Consider the following 20,919-nt stretch of genomic DNA (forward strand, 5'->3'; position numbering starts at 1 on the left):
CTTGATTGGGCAGAGTAATTCTGTATTTGTAACTTTGGCAATTAAGCAACTTTTGGAAGGGCAGTTCCAGGTTACTCTACACTGCAAGTCTGGGAAGGTCTGTTTGGAAAGATGGGGCTTAGTTTACCCTGGGCAGAATTTCCGGGGGGGGTGGGGGTGGGGGCTGGGAGGTAATTTTGTCTCAAGTGAGTTAAGCTAGTAGAAAAAACACCACCTGGAAGGCTAAAAACCAGACAGAAGGGGCCTCTTGAATTGACATCTTTTCAGGGAATCGAGAATTTGGTTGTTTCGGGCTGGTAGAAAGTGAGGAATTGAAGTCCATTGATTAACTCATGGGGAGCAGGGCGGGGTATTTCTGCCTTCCCCTCCTACTTGGGGTCTTTACTTGCCACAAATTGCCAGGCAGGCTCGCTGGGTAGGACTGCATGAGAGCTGCACGTGCAGACTCAAAAGGTAGCGTGATTAGTCAGGTTTTAAGATGGAGTCTTGGTAGATTGACTTAGAACGTTTTCTTTCCGCTGTGCAGAATAATTTAAAAAACTCTTCCCCTTGGAGATAGACCAGCGTTTTGTGTATTTTTGTGTCCGCATCTCTGTTGAAGGCGATGAAGGGTCTGTATAAAATCAGCCTTTGAACCAGAAGGAAACCCCAGCCTCTTTGGCGCCTGGGCAGGGGGAGAACTGAAGAAGGTTCCCAGGGTCGCTGAGGGAGGAGGGTCGGGTCCCTCGGCACCTCTTGCCTTGGCCGCGTGGGGGCAGCAGAGGCACGTAGCAGCCGAAGGCGGCGGCCTGCGGCCCCCTCCCCCCAGGCCGTTTCCCAGGGGACGTCCCGCCCCTTCACGCAGTTGGGCGCCTGTGGCTTGTGGGTGCTGCCAGCCTGGTGCAGGCAGCAGGGCTGGAGGGACGCTGCGGGGATGGGACTGGTGGCCCCTGGGGGGCGATCGGTTTCTCTGCTGCTGCCACCCCTCGTGGCGCTTGTGACCCTCAGCCCGAGCCACCTCTAATCTTGTCCCGTAGCCCTCAGACGCGTTCCCCACGGCCTCCAGAGACAGCGTCACTACCCACTTGCTACTGCACAGTCGTGCTTCTGGAACCCCTTGTGCCCCAGGCCCTCTCCGCTTGCTCCCCCTCCAGAGACGGTAGCCTGGTCCGTCAGCCGCGAGTTCCTGAGTGGAACAGACATTTCCTGGCCTCGTCGTCAGTTGTGGCGCAGAGTTCTGGCGGCTCCTGCCCGGCCCGCTGCCACTCCTCAGAGGACGCAGGTGCACCCCGGCCCCCTAAAGGCCGGCAGCTCTGGGCGCGGATTTCTCAGGTAGCGGCCCCTCCCAGCCGCTGCCGCCTTCCCCTCTCACCGCGGAGTGTCCCTAAGGCCATCCCTGCACATTCTCCTCCCCGAGCCTGAGCCCAGTTTACGACCACTTCACTCCCTCCGGCTTGTGAGCTTGTGAGATGCGTGTAAGTAAACTCCCCTCTCCAGGCGCCACTGCCCTGTCCCGGCCATGTCCCTCCCGGTCGGCCCACCGTGAGGGGGCCCGAGGGGCGCCCCCCCCCCCCCACAGGCAGTGTCTGTCGGGGGAGGGGTGGCCCAAACCAAGATGGGCGAGGAAGGCTCTTAGGGCCGAGTGCTGGCGCGTGGTGGCTGGCGAGGGGGGCGGGAGTCCCGGTGAGGGGATCCAGGCTTGTTGGGGAGGCTTGGTTTTGGACTGTGTGATTCTGATACCAAAAAGGCAGCGGGGTATTTTAATGGGAGATTTCAGACCCGAGAGGGGTGTGTATCTAGGTGGGAATGTAGTGCGTATGCAGGTAGAGTGATTAGAACCGCTACAAGGTGGGCAGAGAAGGAAAGGCTGCAAAGTGGCCCAGTGGGGGCCGCAGAGGAGGAGTTCTCTGGCACCCGCATTCAGAGGAGGTTTAGGAAGTGGTCCAGATGGCCTTGAGGGGAGCACTTTTCCTCCAAGCTGTGGGGCCAGAGCTGAGCTGCAGGGGTCCCAGTGAGGGGTGGTGAGAAGAAATGGCAGTTGCCACAGGGTGACTTTGGACCGAGAGATGTTTTTTTCTTCTAACAAACAGAATAGTTGGTATTTCCAAGCCTGAGGTGTAGCTAGAGGGGTGGGGTGGGGCCAGTTCCCCCACCTCAACCCCCTCCCCCCAGCACTGCTGTCCGCATGGGTGAGACCACTGGTGTGTCTAGCCTCACTGTGACCTGGTGCTCCAGTCCTCACCCTTGACCCCGCACCCCACCCCACTGGAGGGCGCAGGCTGAAAGCTCGCCTTCATCACCGTCCCATGTTGACCAGCCAGCTCACTTTGATCAGAGCCACACACCTTGACTTTCCAACTCTTGCTACACAGGCTGAAGTGGGGTGTAGGTCGTGACCTCAGGCCCCTCTGAATTACAGGGTGCATACTCAACACATTATTTTCAAAACCTGTTTATTTACATCTGTTTACTTCAATTACATGCATGTTTTGTTTTGAAAACAGGAGTAATTAGCCCAAAATGCATTAAAATTTTAAAATAGCAATTAAATATACAAAAATATAGCTTACAAAAACTGCGAATGTTTAAAAATATTCTGCTGCAGAATTCTTAGTGTACAAACACGTCTATGAAACCTGAGGCTCAGCATTTCATAAACCTTTTTTTTTGAGGGAATTATACAAGATCTAGTGAATAAAACCCAGAGGGGCTAAATAAACTACAGGATTTAAACTACCCCATTCCTGGCAATGATGTCAAGAAACGCAGAGACGACAGTATCAGGAACACTCTTGGAAGACCAGGCCCTCGCCAGGAGAGACTTCCCTAATCTTGGCCCTGCCTGCTCTGGCAGGGCCTGTGAGGGAAGGGGCACATGGAAGGACAGTGCAGCTGGCCCTAGATGCAGGTCCCCCAGGCTTGTACTGGCACGGGGAGCAGAAAGGAGTTTCATCAAACTACAGACAGGTCCCTTGACACTGGTGGGGACCACATTCGAGGTCCATGTCCCTGAAGCAGGGTGGGTGTTCTCCCTGACCCTAGAGCCACAGAAGTGAGTACTAGGTTGGTAAGCCAAGGGTGCGATGCTTGGTCTAAAAGTGGAACAAAACTATTTGCATCTTGCAACAAGTTGGGCTCTAAAGGGGAACAAACTGAACGAGCCCCATTTTTCTCCTGTTTTTCTCACTCAAATGGAAGCACATTCCATGGCATATGGGATCTTTCGTTCGTCTTATCTACTAAAGAACCATTTCCAGTTTTGAACTGCAGATTTCACCAGAATTTAGACATTGTGAATTGAGACACATTCATCTCTTTTACTTAAAATTCTTAATAGCCAATGTGGAAGACATTCTAACCCAGAACAAAATACTCAAGTAACAGAAAGTGGCTTTTCACATACAATTCCTTTCAAGTTTCAGGTTAGGGGCCCAAGCTGCACTTTTAATCCAAGGGAAGAAGGCAGGACGCCAGGCAAGTTGGCAAGGACCAAGGCAGGAGTCCATGCCCCTCCCCGCAGAGCTGCCTGGAGGAAGCAACTCTATCTCCTGCAGGGGCAAAAGTGGACTTAAGACCTTTTTTTTTTTTTTCTTCAAAGAAAAGGTGACTAGTGGAGTAATTTCTATTGTCAAATGGAGAAAATTCTGTGGGAAGCATTTTCTTTTTAATGTGTGCATAAAGTGGGGCGGGAAAGGGAGCAGAGTGCATGACCTTGAATAGGACACTGAAGTGTGTATCTATGGTTAATTTGGAGGAGACTGCCCATCTACCTGCTTAGTATCATCTGAGACATCACCCCCCCCCCCCCCCCCCCCCCAAGGCTGCCTCAGGCTTCAGTTGCTGCTGCTTCTCAAACCCCTGCCTCAAAAAAACAAAGGAGCTCGCCTAAGAAATCATGGCACTTGTAGCCAGACATCACCCTGTCAGATGGGGTTTGGTGGGGGTGGGGGCAGCTTGTCCAGGCCCTGCAAAGGCTGCTGGACCTGGACCAGAGGCCTGCATTGCTGCTGTCAGCAACAGAGCAGAACCTGCTCTTGAGTGTCCTCTGTCACAGGCCAGAAAGACAGTCTGGAAACTGGTTGTACTCGCATATTATCTGAGCATCTGTGTGGTAAGGGCCACGGAGGGATTGCTGTTTCTGCTTTGTATGGAAAACTAGAATTCCAGTATGCTGCAATCAATAAAAAAATGCCTTATTCAAAAAGGAATGTGATTGCAAAGACATCCCCCAATTATGGGCTCACCTTTTACAGATACTCTGCCTTCTGGGATGGCTCTTCCCCCATGAATAGGAATGCTCCTTGGATATACTTGTATCACATAAGTTAAAAAAAAAATTATGTACACACACAAGCACACATATGCGTGCGTATTTACCTGTATATGCATAAATGGTCACTGGAAGGATCTACCTGGAACAAACTAAGAGTGGGAGTTCAAGAGCTGATAAAGTTGGTCTTGCCAGGTCAGGGATGCAAGGAAGACTTTATGGAACTACATGAAGGGATTACCTACTCAAAAACTTAAGGAGTAGCACTCAGGGAGCACAATGGGCAAAGGTACATGGTACCTGGAAGTGACTAGGGAGGATCATGAGAGGCAAAGGAAGGGACCCAGGCAAACCCAGACCCCAGGGGCAGCCCCTGTCCCTCAGGAGGCTCCTGCTGAGGTTTTGTTGCTTACCTGAACTACAGAAGAGCCCCACGTGACCTGCATAATGATGCTGCCTATAATCAGGAGCTTCCATGACCCCAGGCCTACTGCCCACCAGACTTTGGACATGGCTGGTCCACACAAGAACCAGCAAAGATGTTACAGTTCTTAGGTGGTAGATAAGGGAACCAGCTTTGAGAGGCTAAGTTGCATAAAGACACATGGCTGGTGAATGGCAAGGGGTGATTTCAAATCACTCTGAGCACTTTTTCTGTCCTGAGCTCTAGGGATGCCTCCCTGTGTTCATTTTGTAATTCTCAGCCTTTCAGAAAATTACTACAGTTGTTCAGAATAGCTTAGCAGAGCAGGAACAGGCCATGGAGGTGACAGGCTTTGAAGTGGGGCTGTGGAAAGGGGCAAATCATTCTGATGGGCCCAAGGGACTTGGCACTGGGGCAAAGGATCTGCATTTGTCAAGACGTCAAAAACAAGCTATCTGGCAATGATGGGTGGTTCCCTGTATTCTTCCCCCCAGACTTCCCATGGGCCATCTGCTCCCATCTGGCCATTTTGGTCTTGTCCTCTCCCTGCCTCGGTGGGCACAGACTAGAAGGACCTTACCTGCTAGGAATAGGCCCAACCAAATCACACTGTGGCAAAGGAAAGCAGCAGAGGACAGTATCTTATGCCTACTCTATTCAGGAATCAAGTCAGGCTGGTTTTGTTCCCTGTTCCCTGCTTCTGAAGCCAGCTGAGTTCAGCTGTACCCCTAGCAATAACTAGATAATGATGCAGCCACCCATGGAGTTCAGTTGGGGCTGAGTTATGTTCTTTTAACCTACAGCATACAAGTAACATCCAATCTTTGAGCTGCTTAAGACACATTAAGAGAAAATAAAAAACTGCCATGTCATCAGCCAGTGGCCCAAAAGCAGACAGACCAAAAACCCTATGTGTTTACAGATCAACAAAAAGTCACCAACAGAAGACAGATGTGGCCAAGGTGGCCTCACTCTAAGGTGTAAGCCTGTGCCAAGAATATTAGGGGATCCTTAACTCATTCTTTAAAAAGGTCCAGATGGAGATTGAACCTTGTCCACAGAAAGCTGTTTTACCCAGAGTTAAAGGAAGATGTGAGTGAAGCGCAGGCCACGGGCAGTCACGGCAGCACGGCAGAGAGTGCTGGAGGAGAACCCGGGCGCGGGGAGCAAGTCCATTCAGGCTGTGTCGCTGAGAGTCGCAGGAACTACTGTGTGGGGCCCTGGCCAAGCTGCAGTGAGACAGGAGCCAAGAAATGAGCTCAAGCAGAGGGACCATGTTCCCCGCCCCCCGCCCAGCCCCACCCTGGCAGAAGAGCTGCGTTTACCAAGGCCTCCGCACTCAACTGGTGTCAAGGTCACATTGGCAGTACCTCGTGCGGGTTGGAGCCCGGTGGGGGGCGCACAGCATTCTTGAGCTTTCCTCTAACGGCCGGAACTACGCACCGACCCTGTCAACCTGCGCTTCCTGCAATACAGGAAACAAACTCCTCTACCTCCCTGCACATGCAGGGACTTGTGGGTGCCTCATACTGACGCACAGGGACAGAAAAAGGCCGCAACTGATCAGTTAGAATCCTGCTTGAAGCTGTGAGCTGAAATCATTTGCGGTTTAGAGCACGAGAACTCCTCCTCTGAGGGGAAAAATTCTCTTTCCTGTTTGAACCCCACAATGACAAGGTGAGATCTGTCCCAAGGCCATTCCATGGGAAATGGTGGGTGTTGGCCGCTAATGAGGCTAGTCCAGGCTTACTTCCGACACGGTCGCTGGAAACCTTTCACTGTAAACGGGGTGCTTTGCAGCATTAAGCTCCATTGTGCTACCAACACAGAACGCAGAAACGATGAGAGGAGGAATGCACGAAAAGTTCTTTTCAAGGATGCCCAACAGGCTAAGGCTTTCATATAAAAATATCCCACACTTCCTTGCCCTGTTTAAGCAGCAGCCAGTTGGCGTGCCATGAATAGGTCACACGGAGGAAACAGCCAATTCTGACCAACTGGATTTGTAATTTTCCAAGTTGGATTCTGCCCAGCACTTTCCTAGGCTAGTGGGAATTTTCCTCCTCCTCTGGCCTCAGCCACCTGAGCCAAGGACAGGTTCCCTCTCCCGTTCTAAGATGGTAGAGGCTAGATTCCAGAAAAAATCCCTGGAGACATGCTGTGAACAGAGTAGCAAAGCTTCCTCCATCCGCTCTCCATACGATGCGGACCACATTTCCAATGAGAAACTGTCCCCCTCACCTGTGGAATGCGGCAGAGCTGTTGACAAGGAGTCCACCCTATGACAGAAGGAGGGCTGTGGAAAAGAACTTTCTATCTGACCCAAAGCCACTTCAGATAGCTAATTTGTACAGTATTCGTGAACCCAAATGGATGGAGTCATTTCTAGAAAAGTTGGACAGAAGAGCTAAAGAGCAGCATGCATTTCTCTCCTATAAAGACACTTTCAGTTACTGAAGTCTGAAGAGTGAGGCACACACCAGCGGGTGAAGAGCGCTGCAGTGGCTTCCTGACACTACTTACAATTTCAAGTGGATCCCTTGCTTCACAATTACATAATTACATAAGGATCTTATTTGAGATGCTTTAAATTGTTAAAATGTCAACGACAGGCATTTTCTCTTAAGTAGAAACAGGGTCAGAGGGAAGAGAACAGGAAAGGAGGGGGGAGAGGAAAGGGGGTCAGCATCCTCTCATCTCAGCAGGGCCAGGAGGACTGGCCATTCTCAGGAAGGAGCTCCCCTTGGGAGCTTACCAAGGCAGTGGGCTGAGACTAGCAGCTGTGCTGGAAGCACAGTGCACGTGGGGGTGTGGGCAGCACCCTCACACAGGAACAGCATGGGCTCAGAGGCCCGCCCCTGGCTCGGGCTCCTGATGGGCAGCTTGGCCGGGCCTCACTGGGGAGTCAGGGGGTAGAGAAGAGGAAATGGCTTCTGACCAGGCCTTTCCAAGTGCATCTAATGTTTTTAGATGATTTGATAAGCAAGTGTCGTGAACTTGAGGGAGAAGGGGTGGCAAGGGGCACTGCTGCTCTGTGGTAACCAAAGCCCTTGGGTTCCAAGATGACCTTATCAAAGGAACATAATGTGAAAAGCCTTGTTGGCACTGCCTCACCAATCACTGGCAACCAGTCGTGCTTCAGCTGAGGTAACGGCTGGTTTTACTTGGCTCGGGCTGCCGGGAGGGTCTGCTGCTGCAAAGGCATGCACGGTCTGCATAGAAGCTCATCTGTCCGCAGGGTGGGGGGCAGGGGTGGCTTTAAAGACCTGCCCTCAGTTCCCTTCTCTAACAGTTCTGTTTATCTTCCCTTCTGCTTGATAAAGATTCACCTTGATACGGAGATAAGTATCTGGGAGACAGAGTAATGGCATCAGCAAGAGACCCTCATGAAATTTCTTGAACATAACCGGAAGGCTCATCTGTCATCCACTCCTCTTCTCTTGGCATGGGGTAGTGGCAGCGTGCTTTGGTTGTCACAAGACCCAGAAGTCTGGGTTTCCAGCTTAGCTGGCCCGAGTTCTTCATGAGGCAAAGGAAGTGGCAGCTGGTGCCCCAGGTAGAGCAGCCAACACAGAGACCGCTTGTGTTCCTCCTGGCTCCACATGGACGTCGGATCCCGCAGCAGTTTGATCCTTGGGGGACCTATACAATGTTCTCTGCCCCAGGGAGGGGCCCCTGTGGGGGTCCACGGTCCTGCTTACTGTGCAGCTGGGCCAGCTGCAGAACTGGCATGTTGCACAGCGGACACACCTTCCGAACCTCCAGCCACTTAATAAGGCACCTGCAAAGCAAGACAACACAGGAGGAAGCAGTCAGTCGTGTGCTTGTGGAGCCTCCTGCCCACGGGCCTCATGGGTTGAACATCTCTGTCCCTCATAGCCAGGGGCCTGTGTGAACACTCCGGTCCCAAACAGCTCCACCAGCAGGCGGACCAGAGCCTCTAGTCTTCCAAAAGGTGATACTAAGAAACCACAGTCAGCATGCTATATCTTCAAATTATCCGTGACGTGTTAATGAAGTACACTGAGGACGGTGGTGGGAAGTAGGAGAAATAAAAGTTTTTAATAGAAATAAAAACACAAAATTGTCAAGAGAAGAGGAAATACTAACATGTCTGCATGGGAGATGACCTCACTCTACCATTTACATTCATACTTTATTTTTATTTAAAAATAATGATGGTTTTGGGGCGCCTGGGTGGCTCAGTTGGTTGAGCGACTGCCTTCGGCTCAGGTCATGATCCTCGAGTCCCAGGATCGAGTCCCACATCGGGCTCCCTGCTCGGCGAGGAGCCTGCTTCTCCCTCTAATCCTCCCCCCTCTCATGTGCTCGCTCTTTCTCGCTCTCTCAAATAAATAAATCTTTAAAAAAAAAATGATGGTTTTGATTAAAGTAAGTTTTTAGGAATAGAAGCTCTCATTGAAAAGTTTCGTTAAGTAGCTGTTTATAGCCTGGGCTCTAAGGATGTGTGGGCTTATCTGGCCGTCTGCCCAAAGTCCTGCCTGGTGGTCATGTTCCACCATCCTGATCCCTCCTAAGTGTCACGTGTGTACACACACACACACACGCACACACACGCACACACACCTCACCCTTAGGGTGCGTTCTGCTTTCTGCATTACAGACCAATCATAAAGCTGTCAAGCTTGTCCGGCACTGCCCCAAGCCCACAAGTTACTTGACAGGCCTCAAACTCAGGTCCCTTTAAATAATTCCACACCAATACTCACTTTCTGTGGAAGGCATGCTTACATGGACAAATGCCCAACTCATCTCGAGGCTTGAAGTCTTCTAGACACACTGCACAGAGCTGAAAGACAAATTCACAGATGAGGCAAAGTGTCTGCTAAGTACTCTCTCGTAGGCCCCAAAGTCAAGTGCAGACCCCAGCCATCTGAAGGGACTTAGAAGGTCCCATGACTGCTTAAATGAAAGAAACAGGCTGGAATGGACCAGGTCTTCTGAAGAAGAGTCTCCTGCTCTTCCTGTCACATGTCTTCAAGATGGAGGGCAGACAGGAATAGACCGCAAAAGGCAGCTTCCTATACTTCAGTGCATCAGAAGAGTCTCACTTAGGTTTATTCTCAGTAGACAGGCTGAATATAATGCAATTTTCCTGTGGTGGGTGAGGGGCTGACTTTCCCAGGGAATGTCTGTTCAGCAGCACAGCCCCTAAGGGGGACGCCTCATGCCCTGGGGCAGGCCCTGGTGGCCTTCGGTTTTTCATGATGTAGAAACTATAAACCATGGCAAAGCCTGCAGTAACATGCTTTTTTTTAGTTCCTGGGGCCCCTCGCTTTGGCACAGAATGTCCTGTCAGTGTCTTTGTCATATATAGAGTTATTCAAGAGTCACTGAAGTTAAACTTACGAAAATATACAGATGGGGCTAGGATCACTCTCTGACAGGGGGCTAGGCTCCACAGCCTGGAAAGAGGCCTTCAGAGCCAGATGCTGGGTTCCAACCACTGCTTCTTGGGCACATACTAGCGCCCAGGGACATCAAGTATCATTGCATATACCCACTTTACAGATGAGAAAACAGAGGCTCAGAGCCATAACCAACCTTGGTGAGTAGCCGGGCCTGGCTGGGGACCCAGGTCCATGGCACTGATGTGCTGCTGTACTACTTGTCTCCTGCCCAAAGGTTAAACTTCCCCCTGCTTGCTTCCCTGTCCATCTCCAGGGATCCTGGTTCAACCATCACCATTTCTTGTCCATCCCATTGACATGACCTCCCTGTTGCCTGTATCTTAACCTGTAATATGTAACCCATTCTTCTTAGGTTATGTGACAGGACACGTGGCTCTTGGTGCCCTGTGGCCAGTGCTGTGAATGTTGGTTTTCCAGCATCCTTCTCTGGGAAGCTCTCGGGCTTGTGTATACAGCAGACAGGATCCTCACAGGAGGAGGAGGAAAATGGGTAATTGTCTTAGGTTCAGCACTACTGTGGAGACAGCAGGGGAGAAGGCAGGACAGTTAGCCTTGCCTCAGACACCGACTAGCTGTGGGACCTCTGCCATCATGATGCCTCTCAAGCTCTGTTTCTTCATCTGTAAAGTGGGGACACTACCTGCCCCACTGTCATCAGTTCAGACGAGGAGCAGGGCTGAGGAGGCAGTAAGGCAGTCTACCAATACTAGTTGTTTTTATTTATGTTTACATTTCATGATGGGAACACTATTTTTAAGCCCATTTTTGACTTATGGAGGAAGGCTGAGAACAAGCTGTGGGGAAAGATGGGAAACTAGCCGTTCCAGCCATGGGGGTGGTCTTTTTGGGCCTTAGCTTCCTGTCTGTAAAGGGGGATGATGTTCCTACCTCGTAGACTATATGAACAGGCCCTTCTGCCCTTAAACACCAAGATTCCCTCCCAGCACAGGGAGGTAATGAGGGTCAGGACTGTTGGCTCTGCTTCTGGAGATTCAGTGTTGATCCTATCAAAGGACAGGAAGTTGGTCCAGCCACTCACTTTAATTTGCTTATTTTTCTAGGATCCAAGATTAGATTTGTGTAGCCTTTTCAAAAGGGAGTTATGATTAATGGTTATAATGTGCTATTATGTTCTTAAACAAATTCTAAAACCCATGGTCACCTGAAAAAAAAGAAAGATAAATTCTGACATGTTAAGTGCCAAAGGTGACCAGAAGCCAAGGGCAGTCACAAAGAGAAAAGCCTTAGATCTGACTTCTCAGAAGTTCCATGAAGGGCCAAACTAATTTTACAACTTTACAGATCATATTTTGCAAATCAGCTTTACTTTCCAGTATTTCAACAAGATTGCTTCTCCAGTGTAACTTCCCATACCTTTACCTTTTTATTTATTTAATTTTTTAAAAGATTTTATTTATTTATTTGAGAGAGAGAATGAGAGAGAGAGAGCACATGAGAGGAGGGAGGGTCAGAGGGAGAAGCAGACTCCCTGCTGAGCAGGGAGCCCCATGTGGGACTTGATCCTGGAACTCCAGGATCATGACCTGAGCCAAAGGCAGTCGCTTACTGAGCCACCCAGGCGCCCTACCTTTACCTTTTTAAAAATGGAGATGTAATTCACATAATATTCACTGCTTTAAAGTATATAATTCAGCAATTTTTAGTGTATTCACAGAATTGTGCAACCATCACCACTATCTAATTCCAGAACATTTCATTCCCTGCCCCCAAAGCCCAAACCCATAAGCAGTCACTCCTCATTCCCCCTTCTTCCCAGGCCCTGGGAACCACTAATCAACTTTCTGTCTTGATGGATTTGTCTATTCTGGTCATTTCCAGAATGAAATGGAATCAAGAAATGGTATCTTACAATATGTGGTCTTTTTTGTCTGCCTTCTTTTACTTAGCACGATGCCTTCAAAGTTCATCCATGTTTTTATTCATTTTTATGGCTAAATAGTATTATATTTTTGTTTATTTATGGCTAAATATATTATATATTTGTTTATTCATTCATATGTTGATGGCTACTTAGATTGTTTTTACCTTTTGGCTATTGTGAATAATGTTGCTCTAAACAAGTAATTGAGGGGTACCTGGGTGGCTCAGTCTGTTAAGCATCTGCCTTTGGCTCAGGTCATGATCCCAGGGTCCTGGGATGGAGTGCCACATCAGGCTCCCTGCTCAGTGGGAAGTCTGTTTCTCCCTCTGCCTGCCACTCCCCCTGCTTGTGCTCTTTCACGCTCTTGACAAATAAATAAAATCTTAAAAAAAAAAACAACAACACAGCAACAACAATAAACCGAACAAGTAATTGACTTTTCAATTCTCTGGGTATATATCTAGGAGTAATTGTTAGATCATATGGTAACTCTATATTTAACTTTTTTAAGATTTTATTGCAGAGACCGGGGGGGGGGTGGAGATAGCAAGAGAGAGCACAAGCAGTGGGGAGAGGGAGAAGCAGGCTCCCCGCTGAACAAGGAGCCTGACATGGGGCTCAATCCCAGGACCCTGGGATCACAACCAGAGCCGAAGGCAGACGCTTAACCGACTGAGCCACCCAGGTGCCCCGGTATTTAAACTTTTGTTTTCCAGAGTGGCTACATAACTTCATATTCCCACCAGCTGTGTATGAAGGGTCCAATTTTTCCATATCATCACGTTATTATTATTATCTTTTGGATTATAGCCATCCTAGATGGTATGAAGTGGTATCTCATTGTGGTTCTGATTTGCATTTTTCGACTAATAATGTTATGCTTATTGGTCTGTTGTATATCTTCTTTGGAGAAATGTCTGTTCCCTTTGCCTCCATTTTTTTAGTTGGGTTATTTTTATTATTGAGATGTAAGATTTATTTATAAATATTCTAGACAGAAATCCCTTATCAGATAGCCAACTGATTTTGACAAGGGTGCAAAAGCATTTCAGTGGCAGAGGGACAATTTTTTTCAACAAATGGTGCTGGAGTACTTGGACATCCATAGGCATCAAAAGTATTATATCACCCCTAAAGCATAAACAACCAAAGGAAAAAAAAATCAATAAATTGGACTTCATCAAACTAAAAAACTTTTGTTCTAGAAAAGACCTTGTTACGATGAAAGGACTGATATAAAATATTTACAGATCTTTTTATTTTGTAGGCTTTTTATTATTGAGTTGTAACAGTTCATTATATATTGTGGATACTAGACTCTTATCAGATATAAGATCTGCAAATATTTTCTCCCTGTGGGTGTCTTTTTTCTTTCTTGATAATGTTATTTGAAGTACAAGGGTTTTTAAATTTTGATGAAGTTCGAATTATGTTTTTTTCCCTTTGGTTGCTTGTGCTTTAGGTGTCATATCTAAGAAACTGCTTGGGTTGTTTAACCCAAAGTCACAAAAATTTATTATTTTTTTTAAAGATTTTATTTATTTGAGAGACAGAGAATGAACGAGAGGGAGCACGAAAGGGGGGAGTGTCAGAGGGAGAAGCAGTCCTGAGCAGGGAGCCTGATGTGGGACTCGATCCCAGGACTCCAGGATCAGGACCTGAGCTGAAGGTAGTCGCTTAACCAACTGAGCCACCCAGGCGCCCCCCGCCAAAATTTATATCTATGCTTATTTCTAAGAGTTGTATAATTTTAGTTGTTACATTTAGGTCTTTGGTCCATTTTTTAGTTAATTTTTGTACATGGCGTGAAGCAGGGTTCTAACTTCATTCTTTTGCATATTTTGGTTATCTAGTTATCACAGCACCATTTACTGAATCAACTATTCTTTCCCTATTGAACTGTCTTGGCACACTTATTGAAAATCAAATGGCCATAAATGTATAGGTCTGTTTCTGAACTCTCAATTCTATTCCATTGATCTGCATGTCTTTCCAACTGCTAGTATCACACTGTCTTAAATATTGAAGTTTTAAGTTCTAAAATGGGAAGGTGTGAATCCTCCAACTCTGTTCTTTTTCAATATTGTTTTTGGATATTCTGGATTCCTTGCATTTCCATGTGAATTTTAGAATCTGCTTGTCAATTTCTACCAAAAAAAAAAAAAAGACAGCTGTGATTTTGATAGGGATAGCATTGATTCTGTAAGTATTATGGGGGGATATTGCCATTCTATCAATAGTAGGTCTTTGAAACCATGAACACAGTAGGTCTTTCCACTTACATAGGTCTTCCTTAATATGCTTCAAGGATTTTTTGGGGGAAGATTTTATTTATTTGACAGAGAGAGAGCACAAGCAGGGGGAATAGCAGGCAGAGGGAGAAGCAGACTCCCTGCTGAGCAAGGAGCCTGATGTGGGACTCGATCTCAGGACCCCAGGATCATGACCTAAGCCGAAGGCAAACGCTTAACCGACTGTGCCACCTAGGCGCCCCAGATATCCTTCAAGGATATTTTGTAGTTTTCAGTGTAGAAAAGTCTGAGCTTCTGTTAAATTTATTCCTAGTTACCTTATTCTTTTTGATGCTGTTGTAAATGGAATAGTTTTCTTAATTTCATTTTTGAATTATTCATTGCCAATGCACAGAAATACAGCTGGCTTTTGTATGTTGATTTTGTATCCTGGACATCTGCTGAACTCATTTATTAGTGCTCATGATTTTTGGTGGATTCTTTAGAGTTTTCAGTTTTTATAAATTCATGTCATCTGCAAATATAGTTTTACTTCTTCCTTTCTAATCTGGATGGCTTTTATTACTTTTTCTTGCCTAAAAGCTCTGGCTAGACCCTGCAGTACAATGTTGAATAAAAGTGTAAGAGCAGGCATCCTTGTCTTATTCTGATCTTAGGGGAAAAAGCTTTCAGTCTTTCACCATTATGATGTTAGCTCTGTGTTTTTCATAGATGCCCTTTATCAAGTTGAGGAAATTCCCTTCTATTCCTAGTATGTCAAGTGTTTTTATCATGAAAGAATGTTGAATTTTGTCAAGTTCTTTTTCTGCATCTATTGAAATGATGTTTGTTTTTTTTTCCTCCCTTTATCTGTTAATAGGGTGTATTACATTGACTGACTTTCCTTTGTTGAACCAACCTTGTATTCCTGGAATAAATTCCATTTGGTTATGGCATATAATCCTTTTTATATGCTGGTAGGTTTGGTTTGCTAGTATTTTGTTGAGGACTTTTTCACCTATATTCGTAAGGGATATTGGTTTGGAGTTCTCTTTCTTTGTGATGTCTTTGTCTGGTCTTGACATTAGGACATGACAGAATGAGACAGGAAGAGTTCCTCATCACTTTTCATTTTTTGAAACCTATGATAATGTCAACCCTGCCAGAAGCGGGATAGGAATATATATTTACTTGAGTTTGCCTGTATTACATGTTAAAAGTCAGAAAAGTTAACTGATGCTATTTGTGGAAAGCAGAAGGAAGCTGGGTGAGGTACCTCCAAAGTAATTTTTTGCAGCTTGGGGAACAGCAGAAACTTCAAGTCTGTGGGAGCAGTAAGAGCATCAAGATGTGATGGCTCCAGACTCAAACAGATAGGGTCACACCCTTTTTGTATCCAAAATGTGTTTATTGGGATGGTTTCCCATTTTGATGCAGGGTGCTTTTTGTGCTGTTTCTGTCTGAAGGAACATTCTTCTGTACACCCTGCTTTTCCTCCTGTAGGTTGGCAGAGAACAGTGGAGCAGCCAACACACAAAACTACCATTTGTTCACGATTAAAGTTGGTGGTGATTTTATAGCAACCTGGGCATTTCACATCCATGGAGTAGGAAGTGGGGCTCTGCACTAGGTGCTTCTTGTGTTTCCTCTTCTCTTCTGGAGAGGGATGGGGGAGACTCTTTGTGAGGGGCATGTTGTGGGGAGATTGTCACCATGGGAAAGGCTAGGGTCACATTCTTTCTTCATGCTCAGAAGCTGGATAACATGCCCATGCCCATTCTACTCAACTTTTTAATTTTATTTTATTTGAGAGAGGGAGAGAGAGAGCAAGAGAGAGCACACACGAGTGGGGGGGTGGGCAGAGGAAGCAGGAGAAACAGACTCCTTGCCCAACAGGGAGCCCAACGAGGGCCTTGCTCCCAGGACCCTGGGATCACTGAGCTGAAGGCAGACGCTTAACGGACTGAATCACCCAGGTGCTCCTCTACTCAACTTTCTTAAATATGAATTTCTACAAATGCAAAATAAGGAATACCTTATCTAAATTTTTTAAAATGTGAGTTCCCTTGGTCTTAAGATAATTATATGAAGTAACAGACATCTCAGTAATCTTGCCACCTTGCATACTGATTCCATTTACATTACACTGAGATTATATCCATAAATAAGACATGTTTGAGGGAACAATGGCTTTATGGGAACTACAGATGTATATTGGACTAGCATTCAACTAGTGCACGATCTCTAAAATGCCCAAGAAGGCAGGCTTTGATAATTTCCAGGTGGCTGATACAGTCCATAAATTTACCTCAAATGCAAACCGGGGAAGGAGAATTATGTGGGGAACACAATGTCACACAATGAAAATGACCCACAGCTCAGGTGATTCAGCCAAAATGGTTTTCTTTTAAATAGATTCTATGATGGGCACTCATTAACATTATACCTCTCCTTGAATGGTTATGAAGCTATCACATCTTCTGCAGAGGCAGCATTTCTAGTTTAGAGGTGTCATTTAAAGTTGGAATCTCTGAGAGCTATTAAAGCAACCTAAAGATGGTTGTGCTACTCAGGAATGAGCCAACTTTCCTGTTCCAAACTGAACTACAGTGGGCAGTCTTTTCCATGGCCTTCATGTGTTTGTGTCCTTGGTCCATTACTGTACATGCCTCATTGACTTGTGACCTTCTCTCTTCTCTCCCATGGGATCAGTGTTCCTTGATCAAAGGGAGGGACTGTATTCTACCCATTCAATCTTTAGGGTCCTGTATACTGTTCCTTATACATGCTTTGGACTTTTGTTGTTGTTTTTTACTATTTTTACAATTCAAACAAACCTGGCACAAACCTAAATTGGGCTCCAAATATTTTTATACTAATTTAAAAGTAAAATTGAGGAACACGATTTATAAGAAGACTGATCAGTAGTTCTAGAAATACTGAAAAGGTTTACTCCTCCTACATAAGACAAAGACGTGGCAGAATTTGCACTGCCAAAGCCACCTCCTCCCTGGAGCAGAGGGAAGGGGATGAGCCTATGGGGAGGTGAGGAGAAGAAGGAAAAGATGTTCTTTACACAGGAGGCAACTCCAATGGGTCCAACCTTTTTATAGTCTCTTCTTGTGGAAAGCAGGGCAGAGCAGGGCCACAGCATGTCTGCTACACTACTCCTCACCCACTCCCTACTTGACTTGGGAAAACTGACCTAAAGATGGCCCTTCCTAGTCCGTGTGCAGCGAGGATCCCAGCTGCTGCTGAGATGCAGAGGGGAGCAGGGTCTCCTATCCTTCTGATGATACAGGCAATACGTGATGGAAGAGGGGATGGACCGAATTCAAATTTGGAAGCTACGCGGATGGCTCTACCACTGTATTATGGATGTGGACCCAGGGTTCTACAAGGCTATGCATATTCTGATTGGCCCATACGGCCACAGTAGGTAGAGGAGGCCTTCTCTGGTGTGGCAGGACAGAAAGAGTGCAATGTGGAAACAAAATCTGGATGATGGCTGAAAATTTCCCAAGCCTGGTGAAAGATAAACCTACATATTTATGAAGGTTGAGTAAACCACAAACAGGATAAATACAAAGAAATCCATGCTCAGATATATCATAATTAATTGCTGAAAACTAAACAAAGAAAAAAATCTTGAAAGCAGCTGGAGAAAAAGGACACATTACTGATAGAGGATCAAGGATTTGAATGACTATGAATTTCTCATTGGAAACCGTGGAGGCCAGAAGGAAGCAGCACATTTTAATGTGCTGAAAGAGGGTGCCTGGGTGGCTCAGTCAGTTAAGCGTCTGCCTTCGGCTCACGTCGTGATCCCAGAGTCCTGGGATCGAGCCCTGCACTGGGTTCCCTGCTCAGTGGGCAGTCTGCTTCTCCCTCTCTTCCCCCTCCCTGCTTGTGCTTTCTTGCTCTCTCTCTAATGAATAAAATCTTAAAAAAAAAAAAAAAAGGGCTGAAAGAAAATGTCAACCCAGAGTTCTATACCAAATAAAAATATTCTCCTTAGGAATGAAGGTGAAATAAAGACATTCTCAGATGAAGGCAAACTAGTAGAATTCACAGTCAGCAGATCTGCTCTAAAAGAATGCTAAAGGAAGATCATCAGATAGAAGGAAAATGGAATTAAGAAGGAAATTGGAATATTAGGAATGAAGAGCAACAGATATGACAAATATCTGGATAAATATTTATGACTATTCTTCCTCTCTGAATTCTTTAGAAGATACTTGACAGCTATAAGTAAAAAATATAACATTATCTGATGGGATTTTCAATGTATATAGATGTAATACGATAGCTATTGCATAAAGGGAAAATGATAAAGGGATCTATATGGTGAGAGGTTTCTACATTCCAATTGAAGTGCTAAAAAATTGATTCTAAGTATTTATTTTATAATCCACTAAAATATTATACAAAAAGATAGAGTCAAAATCATAATAGATACTAAAAATGGATTACTAGGGGTGCCTGGGTGGCTCAGTTGGTTGAGTATCTGCCTTCGGCTCAGGTCATCGTTCCGGGGTCCTGGGATTGAGCCCCACATCGGGCTCCCTGCTTGATGGGGAGTCTGCTTCTCCTTCGCCCTCTGCCCCTCCCCCCACTCATGCTCTCTCTTGTGCTCTCTTAAATGAATAAATGAAAAATCTTTAAAAAAATAAAAATTATTACTAAAATGGATTACTAAAAATGTTCAAATAACCCAAAGAAGGCAGGAATAGGGAAAAAGAATGACAAAGAGTGGGAAAAGCAGAAGACAAATAATACAATGGTAGACCTAATTCCAAACATCAATAATTGCCTCGAATGTAAATGGTCTAAACACACCAATTAAAACAAAGATTGGCAGAGTGGGTTAAAGAAAAAAAAAATCATAACCAAACCTTATGCTATTTATAAGAAAATTCACTTCAAATATATAGGTAGACTGAAATTAAAAAGATGGAAAAAGGCATGCCATGCAAACATTAATCAAAAGAAAGCTAGAGGTGCTATGTATTTTTTTTAAAAAGGAGTTAATTCTTTTTATTTATTTGAGAGAGAGAGAGAGAGAAAGAGCTCGTGAGCATGAGTAGGGGGAGGGGCAGAGGGAGAGAATCTTTAAGCAGACTCCCCATTGAGTGGGGAGCCTGATGCAGGGCTTGGTCTCACCACCCATGAGATCATGACCTGAGCTAAAACCAAGAGTCGGATGTTTAACTGACTGAGCTACCCAGGCGCCCCAGCTAGAGGTGCTATATTAATATTGGGCAAAGATTTCAAAGCAAAGAAAACTGCCAGAGATGAAGAGGGATATTATAATTTCAATAAAAGGCTCAATTCACCAAGAAGACATAATCCTAAAAATCCTAAATGTGTATTCAGCTAACAGAGCCTTATACAAATAAGTAAATAAATGAAAAGACATAATGTGTTTATAGATTAGAAGACTCAACATGGTAAAGATGTCAATTTTCCCCGGATTTATAGATTTAATGAAATACTAATCAAAATCCCACAGCAGGATTTCTTCTTTTTTGTAGCTATAGACCAGCTGATGCTACAATTTATATGGAAGAGCAAGGAATTAGACTTAACAGTTTTGGAGAAGAATAAAGTTGGAGGACCACACTGCCTGATTTTAAGACTTACAGAGCTACAGTAAGCTTTATTAGTAAAGCTACATTAAGACTGTAGTGTTGGTGAAAGTTTGAGTGTATAAATCAATGGAACAGAGTCACAAAATATGGCCATTTGATTTCTGACAAAGGAAATTTAATGGAGAAAGCTACCACTCACCAAAACTAGAGTTGGGGACACTGTGGTGAACAAATCAAAGACTAAATGCAAACAGGGAGCAGATCATAAACAATGCCAAGACTCTCGAGCTTCTCTTGAAGAAACCCAGATCTGGCAGCAACTGGCCTACATTCCCCCATGGCAACAATCAGCTAGAGCTGAGTGCTGGCACCTCCTTTAACAGGGCCTGCATGCCCCAGTGTGTTGCAGCTTCCATAGCACCCTTCTGTTTTTGACACCAAGACCTCATTAGATGCCATTTATTAACCCACTTGCATGATTGTTCTGTTGTTTCTCTTAGAGATCTCCTTCTCTATATCTGTGTCTGTATGAAAAGATGGAGAAATAAAAACAGGGAAGACTATGGGTATCGACAGAACATTTTTCTTCAAAGAAGGACAATATATTCTTGTGTTTTGATTATGTATATAGTATCTCTTTAGCTTCACTTAGTGTAAGTGTTGTTTGAGTCCTATACTGGTAGAAAAAATTAAGCAAAAATGATATAGTCACAGCTATAGAACCAACTGTCTAAGAAGCTGGGGTGGGGGAGTGGTGTCTGGGCATCTCAGCCTGCAAGGTCCCAGGAAATCTCCCTTAGGGGAGCAAAAGCCAAGCAGCTGTGTGATTGTGCAATACAAGAATCCTCAAGAACTTCTCAGCATATATCCCAGATAACACACAGCACCCTTCTGCACACTGCAGTTTGACTTTCTCATTTATAGTCCCCTCTATCAGACTGCTAACTAAGAGTAGAAATTAGTATTTTATGCTTGTGTCTCTGCAGTTTAGTTTAGTACAGTGTCTGACATGTTTTATGTATCCAATAACTCTAAAAATTATTATTATTATTTTAGAGGGGGAAGGACAGAGGGAGAGAATCTCAAGGATGCTCCACACCCAGTGTGGAG

The 20,919-nt window shown here is 45.5% G+C and overlaps 2 protein-coding genes across 3 annotated transcripts in view; both read right to left on the reverse strand.

The window, feature by feature from the left end:
* Positions 1-2,415: 2,415 nt before the first annotated feature.
* RNF24 (ring finger protein 24) overlaps positions 2,416-20,919 on the reverse strand; it is an 83,532-nt gene continuing 65,028 nt past the window's right edge. For both annotated transcript variants that reach the window (XM_025876335.2, XM_025876336.2), the window contains 2 exons: positions 9,404-9,483; positions 2,416-8,454 (listed from right to left, as the gene is read on the reverse strand). In XM_025876335.2, the coding sequence (XP_025732120.1) occupies positions 8,316-8,454; positions 9,404-9,483 (219 nt within the window). In that variant the 3' untranslated portion in view covers positions 2,416-8,315. The remainder of the gene's footprint in view (positions 8,455-9,403; positions 9,484-20,919) is intronic.
* On the reverse strand, positions 9,490-19,941 carry LOC112827270 (small ribosomal subunit protein eS27-like). Its single transcript, XM_073878342.1, has one exon. It carries the CDS (start codon positions 15,909-15,911, stop codon positions 15,432-15,434), a length of 480 nt encoding a protein of 159 aa, XP_073734443.1. The 5' UTR covers positions 15,912-19,941; the 3' UTR covers positions 9,490-15,431.

The sequence above is a fragment of the Callorhinus ursinus genome, unplaced genomic scaffold (genome assembly GCF_003265705.2).
Source record: "Callorhinus ursinus isolate GAN/ISIS: 27379988/994484 unplaced genomic scaffold, GSC_fseal_2.0 scaffold29, whole genome shotgun sequence".
NCBI classification, from domain to species: domain Eukaryota; kingdom Metazoa; phylum Chordata; class Mammalia; order Carnivora; family Otariidae; genus Callorhinus; species Callorhinus ursinus.